This window comes from Sinocyclocheilus rhinocerous, unplaced genomic scaffold (assembly GCF_001515625.1).
Source record: "Sinocyclocheilus rhinocerous isolate Xijiao unplaced genomic scaffold, SAMN03320098_v1.1 scaffold2308, whole genome shotgun sequence".
Classification (NCBI taxonomy): Eukaryota; Metazoa; Chordata; class Actinopteri; order Cypriniformes; family Cyprinidae; genus Sinocyclocheilus; species Sinocyclocheilus rhinocerous.
In genome coordinates this window covers 82,360-94,782 of record NW_015642813.1, presented here as the reverse complement: position 1 = coordinate 94,782, position 12,423 = coordinate 82,360, and the positions used below count along the sequence as shown (strand labels likewise).

The 12,423-nt window shown below is 31.9% G+C and overlaps 1 protein-coding gene across 1 annotated transcript in view; it reads right to left on the bottom strand.

The window, feature by feature from the left end:
* LOC107756517 (neuronal acetylcholine receptor subunit alpha-7) overlaps nucleotides 1-12,423 on the bottom strand; it is a 30,793-nt gene that overhangs the window by 9,838 nt on the left and 8,532 nt on the right. Inside the window, exons 3-6 of the mRNA XM_016573676.1 lie at nucleotides 8,273-8,282; nucleotides 8,127-8,236; nucleotides 5,002-5,081; nucleotides 1,453-1,620 (exon numbers count right to left, since the gene is read on the bottom strand). Coding sequence (XP_016429162.1) covers nucleotides 1,453-1,620; nucleotides 5,002-5,081; nucleotides 8,127-8,236; nucleotides 8,273-8,282 — 368 coding nt within the window. The remainder of the gene's footprint in view (nucleotides 1-1,452; nucleotides 1,621-5,001; nucleotides 5,082-8,126; nucleotides 8,237-8,272; nucleotides 8,283-12,423) is intronic.

The window sequence follows — 12,423 nt, the reverse complement described above, 5'->3', positions numbered from 1 at the left end:
AGGCACGGTTTGATCTTCGGCTGACCAATCAGCAGAAAGGGGCGTTTAATTCCCGCCCACGTGTAGAAATCGAATATTCAAGCTGTTTATTCATTTTTCCACCCATGAACGAAAAACATAAATTTAAGCTGAATTCTCGTTTTTCATTTTTCGGAAAAAACAAAAAAACGAAAAAGGAGCCATTTTCTCATTTTTCTACTTTCAATATTAAATCAAAAAACGAATGATCGAATGATACACGGATTAAACACAACCGATTCAAACTAAATTGAATCAAAGAGTCTAAAAACAACAGAATCAAAAAGAACAAATATACTTAGAGTAAGGAACCATGTTTGAATCAGTTTTGTTTTTTGCTCAATTATTGTGCTCATGAGGACAGAAATCCTAGTGCTCACTTATATTTTAGCAAATCAGAATCAAATTCAGAATCAGTTGTTGTGTCACCTAATTAATATTCATGAGCCAAGCCAAATTGTAATATGTCACCAAGTCCAATCTTCATGCATTTGCTTTATGAGGTCAGCTAATTATTTTTATTTTATTTTAAGTAACTCTGAAATTATACAGGCTCTCTACAGCTTCTGGCGGTGATAATCTGCACAAATGATGTTCTGGAAGACAGAAATGTATCAGGGCATTTTGTGAAATGCTGATTATTTACAAATGGATGATTTCACATGCAGTTATGAGGGACTGAGAGTGTTTAAAATCAGTGTGTGTGTGTGTGTGTGTGTGTGTGTATGAAATGATGCATGGCAGACACTATTATGTAAAACTTGTTTGTTTTCCTCCAGTGTTTCTCAACATCTGCTTCAAATCACACGTCTCACTATAATAATAATAATAATAATAATGATGATACTATGGGATTATTAACTTATTCATATATTAATAATTAATAATTAGTTTTCATTGAAATTAAATGAAAACGGAATAATTAATAAAAAACTAACAATTAATTAAAAAAGAGATTATTAAATTATTAAAACTATTAAAACTTTAAAAATGGAAAACATAAAATTGAAAACTAATTCAAAATATTAAAAAATATTTATTAATATTATATATATTAATTTATAATTCAAATAGCAATTTTATATTAATAAATTATAATTTATATTAATAAATATATATTACTGAATTACATAAAAAACTAAATTAATCAAATAAAATAAAAAGCTAAAATAAATGACAAAAATACACCAGAAAAAAATAACATTTCAAATCTTGAATAAAAAAAAGGAAAATTAAAACTAATTCAAAATATTAATAAATACTGTAGATAAAATAACACTGTTTTGGACATGGTACAATGGCACTACCATGTGTTTTAGGGCATATATCATGGTACTAGCCTGGTATTTTTAGATTATCACATAAATAACATGGTATATGATTATATTAATCATTCACAGTATCATACATCACTGTACCATGTGTAAAACTTACCAACCAGGTCCCATTCCCCGTTAGCGATGTATCCAGTAATATCGGCCTCCATCATCTGCAGGTCCAGAGACCATCCACCATACGTCCACGAGCCGAACTTTAGATCACACCGCTGAACATCAAACGGGAACCAGCGCACATCGATGTAGCAGGTGCTCTTAAAGATACCTTAACAACAGAAGCATTGTGGGAAATGCTGTATTAGTTTAGTCACTGACGCTGTAAAAATGCTTTCTTTGCCCATTTTCTTACCCACAACAGATCACAAACAAACAAATTAAACACAACAGAATCAAACACAACAAAAACAAAGTGAATCAAACAGAAAAGAACTAAACAGAGCAGAATAAAAAACAAACAAATCAAGCACATCAGAATTAAAAACAAGCAAATCAAAAATCAATCAAAAACAAACAAATCAACAAAAAACACAACAGAATCAAATAGATTCAAACAGAACAGAATCAAAAACAAACAAACAAATCAAACACAACAGAATCAAAAAGAATCAAAACCAAATGCATCAAACAGAGCAGAATCCAACACAATGGAATAAAATAGAATCTATCAAATAGAACAGAATAAAAAACAATCAAATCAAACAAAACAGAATCAAACTAAATAAAAAACAAATGCATCAAACAGAGCAGAATCAAACACAATAGAATCAAATAGAATCTATCAAACAGAACAGAATAAAAAAACAAACAAATCAAACACAACAGAAACAAAAACAAAAACAAACAAATCAAACAAAACAGAATCAAATAAAATCAAACGGAATAGAATAAAAAACAAACAAAGAAAACAGAGCAGAATCAAACAGAATCAACCACAACAGAATCAAAAACAGACAAATCAAACACAGCAGAATCAAAAACAAACAAAACAGAATCAAATAAAATCAAATGGAATAGAATAAAAAACAAACAAAGAAAACAGAGCAGAATCAAACAGAATCAACCACAACAGAATCAAAAACAAACAAATCAAACAAAACAGAATCAAATAAAATCAAACGGAACAGAACCAAAAACAAAGAAAACAGAGCAGAATCAAATAAAATCAAACGGAACAGAACCAAAAACAAAGAAAACAGAACAGAATCAACCACATCAAAAATTAAAAACAAACACAACAAAATCAAAAAGAATCAAACACAGCAGAATCAAAAGCCAACAAATCAAACACAACATAATTAAAAAGAAATGCATTAAACACAACAGAATCAAAAACAAACAAATCAAACACAACAGAATCAGACAGAATCAAAAACAAATGCATCAAGAAAGAATCAAACATAACACAATTTTCTTACCACTTAAATATCTTGAAACCAGTAAAATGGCAGAAGATATTAAGAGTGTAGTTTAGTTTCGTATGAATACTTTGATCATATGCTATTCCAAAACAGAGCTGAAAATAATTCTAGTGATGCACGATAATAGATTTTTGTCGATATCCGATATGCCGATATTTTTCAAATAGTTTTGGCCGATAGACAATGCCGATACTGATATATATTTCCCTTTGTTTTGAAACAACACCAAGTCTCTCCTGTGCACAAAATATAAACAAATTATTTTAAATTTTGGTTAGTGAGCAGAAGTAATAAATAACCATTATTAAAGTTATTTTTTAATGAGAGTACATTGAAAGCCTTGAAAATAAATGTAATAAAATAAATCTCTGCTGTGTGTGTGTGTGTTTTTTTTTTTCTCAGACAGATGTAGCTGAAACCTTAAGATTTTATTGGTGAATTTATCATTAATACATGGTCTAAAGCAAAAGAGCTGTAAAAATTCTAAAACTCTTTTACAGCACCTTGTATTTAAGTTTTCATAACCCATTTGAAAAAAAAAATTTGCATATTAATTAATAAATCTGTATATATTAAATTATTTAATTTACAAGTGTCAAGAATGACCACACTGTTGACGTCTGTGATCTTATCACTATCACACCCTGAGCACATGTGACCTATCCGTCTTATCGGCATAATTTTTTCAAATTGATGTACGATATTATCGGAACGTTATCGGAATCGGCAGATTCCGATAACGTTCCGATAATATCGTGCATCCCTAAATAATTCCCCATGAACTGAACTAAAGGAAAGTCCCTCTGAAGACAAACTTCTGTGAATCCAATTTGTTTGGAGTCTAAAGTCGTTCCACTCAGTTTCCGTCCCCATCCCGTAATAAAGCCTCCGGAGGGCTCCACACGGCCTCATGGGGAAAACCGATCGCTCACTATCTCCTGCTGATTTACATAAATCCCATCATGCATCTCTTTCTGAACTCTCAGCCCGTCGTGTGTGAGTGTTTGTATTGATTCCTGTCAGCGGACGCATGGACAGTAATTGAAACGGCAGAATAAGAGGTGAGAGTGTGTGTTTGTGTGTTTTCCAGGTGACAGGTGAGTCCAGGTCACCCTGAGCCGCACTAACTATAGGGATGGATGGCACAGTCTCTATCAGCTCACGAGGGAATGAGACGAGCGCACGTGAACAGAGCCACAATGCCAAATGACCTGCGGGACACTCAGGATTTACTTTGAGCCACAACTAGGAGGATACAAAATAAATCAGGACAGGCTGGAGATGTGTGAGTACTTACATTTTTATAACCTATTAGACAGTTTCAATGACTAATACAAGGCCAGAAATGCAGACGCAACTTAAGGCGACTTAAAAGTACTATTAATAAAACAAAAACTGAAATAAAAATACATTACAGCTAAACAGAATTTAAAAGAAAATTGCATGTACAAATTACAATCATACTGTAAAACTACAATAGTATATATAATGATTTGCTTTCAGCACCTTCATAACATGAATATAAACAAAGTAAAATCACCTGATGCACATTCAGTATTCATCATTATTAGTTAACAAAACCTTGCTGTATTTATTTGTTTACTTATTTATTTAAGAAAATTGACACCACCATATTGCTTTGACCGAAGTGATTTTAACATTTTTGTAAGTTTTATTTTGCTGCAGATTATACATTAAAATGTGTAATATATTTAAATGTATTACTAAAACTAGTATTATATTTAAAATTATACTACTACTACTATTAATTATCATTATTATTATAAATAAAAACGTTTAAATTACTGTTTTTTAACTTTTATGAGAACTTTACATTCTTGATAAATGTACAAAATTATCCCATGTGGGTCTATTCAGTAAATATAGTGATGTGACAAAAAACACTGCATTTGGATCCTCACTCAGTCTCTGAGCAGTCCGTAACAAATATCATAAATTATATTAGAAATATTTTTTGAGTTGCTGCTATATGTGTCAAGACAAGTCAATAAACTGAATAAAAACAAACAAAAAACTAAGCAAAAACCCAACTTGTGAAACCAAAAACGATAAATGTTACTTAAAATAAATTCTAAATTTTAATAATTCTAAATATTAATAAAAACTATAACAGTATTGCATTGATAATTTACCATAACAGAACAGTGACATGAAGACGTAATCCCATCATAACAGGCAGACATTGTGGGTTTTTATGTGTATTTTACCTGGTGGCAAGTACTGACAGTATCCAGATGAGTTGACCAGCACGTTTGTGTGAAATGTGGCGTCAAACCTCTCATCAGCACTGTTAGAAACAAAAGACCCACAGACAAAGAGTTTTCATTTGTGTTTTGATCACAGCATCGTTCCCAGACTTTCACTGTATCAGTACGATCCTAACGTGTGGAAAATCATCACAACGCAGAACACACACACGCGACATTTCCAAACTTCTGATGGCCGTGTCGCAGTTTGGAAGTGCACAACCCTGCAACTTTAGTGGGACAAACAGGTCTATAAAGCACGAGCGGCGTGATTCTGGAGTCAGCCGTGTAAATCAGGGTTATTTAAGACGCCACAGAACTGCCGGAGATGACACAGTGAGTGACGGCGTTTCGCAGGAGAGCAGAGAGAGAGAGACGTTCAGAGAACTATCAGAGGCTAAACCCTCGTTCTCTCGACGTCCTCGCCACTTTCTGACACACAGAGAGATGATGAGAACTTCTGCAAGAAGAGACTGCAGTCACGAAAGCGGTGCATGCTGGGTAATTGCATCGCAAACAGAAATGGCATGTGAAATGTGAAACACTCACAAACTTTTATGTATTGTATAAACAGTTATAATATATAGAAACAGTTTTAACAGAAACAAACTAATAAAACTTGTGATGCATATTTGCCAGTCATACATAATTAAAATGGGTCAGATTGCTGCCCCAGTGTTACTTCAGTATCACTGAAATAGCCTACTATTATGATTTTTATTAATATTTTGAATTCTTTTTTATTTTCTATATCATCCGATTTTATTTAATTTTTTTAAATGTAGTAATTTAGTAGTAATTTTTATAATTTTGTTGTATTTTTGCCACTTTTATTATTATTTTAAATATGTCTATTTTTAGTTTTTATTCACTTTTATTTCAGGTTTAGTTATAAGTAGTTAAACTAAATGAAAATGAGAAATGTTTCCTTGACAGCTGAAAAAAATAAGTTTGTTTAAATAATCAAGGTTATTATAGTTAACTAAAACTAAAACCATAAAGCAAAAGTTGTAAATTGAAATAACAATAAAAAATGAACTGACATAAAATAAAAAAATTTAACTTTTTTTCATTTCAGCTACTTGTCAAGGCAACACTTCTTACGTAGTTTAACGTCAAGTACTAAACCATAAAGCAAAAGTTGTAAATTGAAATAACAATAAAAAATGAACTGACATAAAATAAAAAAGAAAATTTAACTTTTTTTCATTTCAGCTACTTGTCAAGGCAACACTTCTTACGTAGTTTAACGTCAAGTACTAAATAATTAACACTAAAATAAAAAAAAAGAACGAAAATAATATATATATATTTCAAAAACGAATAAAAAAGAAATGGTAGCTCATTCAAAATATTAATACAAATTGGTCACTTCTTACGTAGTTTAACGTCAAGTACTAAATAATTAACACTAAAATAAAAAAAAAAAGAACGAAAATAATATATACATATTTCAAAAACGAATAAAAAAGAAATTGTAGCTCATTCAAAATATTAATACAAATTGGTATGAAAATTGTTAAAATATGACTAGCTGTGGAACAAGCAATATTCATTTAGTTAAAATGTATGACAGTGAAACAAATGGCATTTAATAATGACAAATAAATAAACCTAGTTGTTCTGTATTAAAATACATTCGGTTTATTAGTATTATTACAGAAATCTGACTTGATCTGATGTATAACTGACAAATATGCATCACGTTATTGTTTATTAGTTTGTGTTAAAATGGTGTAAACGGATGGAAATTTATATGCAATTGAAATACATACAATTTATGCATTAATTACTGTTTTTGAGTGAACATGCAAGATTTATTTTATGTCATATGGGACGCTAGCAGCACTGCGGTTATTTTACTCAGGAAGTCAAAAAAAAGAAAAGAAAAAAAGCTGTAAATTCATAATGAAGGTCCAGCAGGCAGTGCAAAAACGTGAAGGTCAAAATAAATGAGAAGTGTTGAGAATAAAAGAGCCGCTGTGAAAAAAACGAACAGCTAATTTGCTCTGTAATTTTTACTGAGGTTGAGTGAGAAAAAAAACAGACTCACTCTTCACTGACTTCTCTTAAAGGAATAGTTCACCCACAATTGAAAGTTTTCTGAAAATATCCTCACCCTCAGGCCATCCAAGAGTTTGTTTCTTCATCAGATTTGGAGAAATGTAGCATTGCATCAGTGTCTCAGCAATGGATCTTCTGCAGTGAATGGGTGCCGTCAGAATGAGAGTCCAAACAGCTGATAAAAACATCACAGCGTTTTAACTTTGAACCATTGCTTTCGGTCAAAATATGAGTCAATAATCCATAATAATGCTTCCGCCAGTGAAGAAGTCCTTCTCCTGTTGTCTCTCACATCAAAATCCAGCCACATATTTGTTCAGAGCTGTTTTGGCTTGTAAATGGTGCTTGATCTGTGCAGATTTCTCTCCTGATTCAGCTGGATTATGAACTCATATTTTAGCTGGAAGGAATGGTTTAAAGTTAAATAAAAACATCACAGTAATCCACACCACTCCAGTCCATCAGTTAATGTCTTGAGAAGTGTAAGAAACAAACCCATCATTAAGACATTTTAACTTTAAACGGCCAGCACCCATTCACTTCCATTGGTGAGCAAGTGATGTAATGCTACATTTCTCCAAATCTGATGAAGAGACAAACTCATCCTAATCTTTGGTGGCCTGAGGGTGAGTGCATTTTCAGCAAATGTTCATTTTTGAGTGAACTATTCCTTTAAATCACTGTAATCAATGCATCCGGATTAGCTGTTCCTCCTGAATGGGACGGGTATTGACAGAAATCCAATCAAGCTTTACACATATTCCAATTTGTTAATGCAACATTTGCATTTCTGTGAGTAAAATGATCAGAAAATACCAACAATACTATTAAACAACATTAAACATTGTAAAAATGAATTTGAATCTGTTAGAGTTGACGGATGTTTCACATCAAGAGTCAAAGAGTGTGCAAAATATTTTTGCAAAGAATAAATAATAAATGATCTGAGCTAAAGCAGAAACACTAAAGCATTACTGATGCTTTGATGCCTTGTGTCTGGGATCAGGCTTTGGTTTCTGTACCTGTTATACAGCAGGATGTCGGGCCTCCAGATGAGGGAGTCTGGGAAGCGAACCGTGTTCACGCCGGGATAATCGCTCGTATTCCACTGCAGATAGTAGTCGCTCCAATACTGCGGCACAGAAACATGATGCTCAATTACATTCACCAGCTCAAGTCTGAATGAAACTCACAAAACAATGACATTTTGGGTGAACTATTGCTTCAAAAATAAAAGGTTAGCTCCTTTTTTCTATTTCTCTTTTTACGGTTCACTTTTTGGGTTTTAATTTGCTGTTTTCTACCTTCTTTCAGTTTTATTAATGGTTTAAATGCCAAGGGTTGCAGCAAGTTCATCTGGATTTTTACCACTGATTGTTTGCCTATGTTGTTCTGAATGTTTAGAAGATGATAAAATATCAATAAAAATTTGATAAAAAAATAATAAAAGGTTCTTTAAAAAACGGTCGTAATCAAGAACAATTTTTGGCTTTTTTGAGTGACTATATGGTTCAGTACACTCAAATTACATGTTAAACCAAAACATGAACACAAATAATTTTTTTTGTTTATTTGTGTCATTCAGTCTCAGAAAAAGGTACTAATATGTATCTTTAAGGCACTATTATGGGCCCTTTGGGCTAAATAAGGTACAAAAGTGTACCTTTTTAAAAAGGTACCGCCCCAGTGACAGCTTTTGTACCTTTTTTTTTCTGAGAGTGTTTGGATGTATTAAAACCATGTATGTCATCATATATTTATTTTTCAGGATTCTTTTTTTTTTTTTAAGTTCAAAAGAACAGCATTTATTTGAAATAAAAAAAAAATCATCTTTCGCAACATTACACTGTAAATGTCTTTACTGTCTCTTTTGATCAGTTTAATGCATGCTTGCTGAATAAAAGTATAATTTTTTTTTAAACAACGTTTGAATAGCATAGTGTGTACTGTATATATTTTCATACCAGACGGCTCTGTGCTCTGTCTGCTGGTTTGAGCAGATATCGATGTGCTGGACTTTACATATATTGTTAATCGTAGCTCGTCTCATATTGGATTACAGTATATGTGTATCTACAGCGGCTCCGTTCGGCCTTCTTAAGTCATACATTAGCTAAATTAAAGTTCGCTATCAGAGATCATTACAGATAAGATGAAGGCCAGAGGAGACGGAAAGATGAAAACGGAGAATTGAACGCTGAGTAAATGTTACCAGAACAATCTTAATGTTCGGCTTTGGTTGATTTGGGTCCATTAAACACAGAAGTATACATGGAAGGCTGTTTTCACCACTGAATAACAAATAAAACAAGGTAATTGTGACTTCTTCTCTCATAATTCAGAGTTTTTTTCTCGCAATTGTGATTTTCTCACAATTACATGATAGAAACTTGCAAATGACCCTTCGCAAAATGACCCTTCGCAAAGACCCGGACAACAACTTACTGACACATAGTAAGAAATGGTTATAAAAACTGAAATAGAAGTGAAACAAGTAGTAGGAAATATATATACAGTATATATATACAGTGAGTATATATATATATATATCTTGTATTTGTGACTTTCTCGCAATTCTGACCTTTTTTTACTCTCAATTCTAAGTTTATATTTCGCAATTATGATTTCTCAGAATTTTGAGATACAAACTTAAAAAAAAAGACTTTTCTTAAAATTGCGAGTTTATATTTCAGAATTAACACAAATAATTTTTTTTGTTTATTTGTGTCATTCAGTCTCAGAAAAAGGTACTAATATGTATCTTTAAGGCACTATTATGGGCCCTTTGGGCTAAATAAGGTACAAAAGTGTACCTTTTTAAAAAGGTACCGCCCCAGTGACAGCTTTTGTACCTTTTTTTTTCTGAGAGTGTTTGGATGTATTAAAACCATGTATGTCATCATATATTTATTTTTCAGGATTCTTTTTTTTTTTTTTTAGTTCAAAAGAACAGCATTTATTTGAAATAAAAAAAAAATCATCTTTCGCAACATTACACTGTAAATGTCTTTACTGTCTCTTTTGATCAGTTTAATGCATGCTTGCTGAATAAAAGTATAATTTTTTTTTAAACAACGTTTGAATAGCATAGTGTGTACTGTATATATTTTCATACCAGACGGCTCTGTGCTCTGTCTGCTGGTTTGAGCAGATATCGATGTGCTGGACTTTACATATATTGTTAATCGTAGCTCGTCTCATATTGGATTACAGTATATGTGTATCTACAGCGGCTCCGTTCGGCCTTCTTAAGTCATACATTAGCTAAATTAAAGTTCGCTATCAGAGATCATTACAGATAAGATGAAGGCCAGAGGAGACGGAAAGATGAAAACGGAGAATTGAACGCTGAGTAAATGTTACCAGAACAATCTTAATGTTCGGCTTTGGTTGATTTGGGTCCATTAAACACAGAAGTATACATGGAAGGCTGTTTTCACCACTGAATAACAAATAAAACAAGGTAATTGTGACTTCTTCTCTCATAATTCAGAGTTTTTTTCTCGCAATTGTGATTTTCTCAAAATTACATGATAGAAACTTGCAAATGACCCTTCGCAAAGACCCGCCCCCCCTTAGTTACTGTTGCTACGTCTGACAAGCCATGCCGCTCTCACACCACACATCATGTTCTTACGCAGTAAATACATCACAGAGCAAACTGACAACACGCCGACAGATATATATTTTTAAAGAAATTCAAACAATAAATACTGTTTTGTGGGTCTTTAATGTGTCGTGACAGATCACTGTAGCGCCTTAGTTCAAGCTGCATGTGAACCAATCGTCTCTTCCGCTTTACTAGTTATAGTTGAAATAAACATGAATGAACATCAGAAGGTATCTTGTTTCAATCGCGGAAATACGTCAATACACACCATTTTTCAAGTTCAAGTCCACCGCCAGTAGTGGTTTGTTTGTTGGACAAAATAGCGGATTCTACGTTATGATTGTCCAGATCGCCTGTCAATCAAACTCCCAGCGAAGGGTGTGTTATAAAGTCAGAATTGTGAGATAAAAACGTGCAATTCTGAGAAAGAAATATATTGTAATATATACATATATATATATTAAACAACATTATTTCTCAGAATTGCTAATTTATTTCTCAGAATTGCTAATTTATTTCTCAGAATTGTGAATTTATTTCTCAGAATTGCATACATTAGTTTATCAGTAATCCTAAAAAAATAGCACTGAGCCAAACACACATGCTAAAATAACAACAACTTACTGACACATAGTAAGAAATGGTTATAAAAACTGAAATAGAAGTGAAACAAGTAGTAGGAAATATATATACAGTATATATATACAGTGAGTATATATATATATATATCTTGTATTTGTGACTTTCTCGCAATTCTGACCTTTTTTTACTCTCAATTCTAAGTTTATATTTCGCAATTATGATTTCTCAGAATTTTGAGATACAAACTTAAAAAAAAAGACTTTTCTTAAAATTGCGAGTTTATATTTCAGAATTATGACTTTATAACTCACAGTTGAATTATAAAGTTAAAATTGCGAGATATTAACTAATATTAAGAGAAAAACAACAGAATTTTGAGAAATAAAGTCGCAATTCTGAGCAATAAATTGACTTTTTTATCAGAATTGCGACTTTATGTCTCAAAATTGTGAGATTTAATCTCACAATTCTGTTGTTTTTCTCTTTTTTCTTGCAAATGCAAGTTTATATCACAAATCTGACTTTATTTCAGAAATGCGAGTTTCTATCACACAATATCTTAAAAAAAGTCAGAACTGCGACATTATTTCTCAGAATTGTGACATTTCTTAGAATTTTTTTATCTTTGGATAAAAGCGTTTGCTAAATTACTAAATGTAAATGTAATGTAAATTTCTACTTTATTTCTCTGAATTGCGAGTATTTCTCAGAATTGCTAATTTATTTCTCAGAATTGCTACTTTATTTCTCAGAATTGTGACTTTATTTCTCAGAATTGCTACTTTATTTCTCAGAATTGTGAATTTATTTCTCAGAATTGCAAGTATTTCTCAGAATTGCGTCTTTATTTCTCAGAATTACTACTTTATTTCTCAGAATTGCTACTTTATTTCTCAGAATTGCTACTTTATTTCTCAGAATTGCGAGTATTTCTCAGAATTGTGACTTTATTTCTCAGAATTGCAACTATTTCTCAGAATTGCATCTTTATTTCTCTGAATTGCAACTGCAGTTCTCAGAATTGCAACTTTATTTCTCAGAATTGCAACTTTATTTCTCAGAATTGCAACTTTATTTCTCAGAATTGCAACTTTATTTCTCAGAATTGCAACTTTATTTCTCAGAAT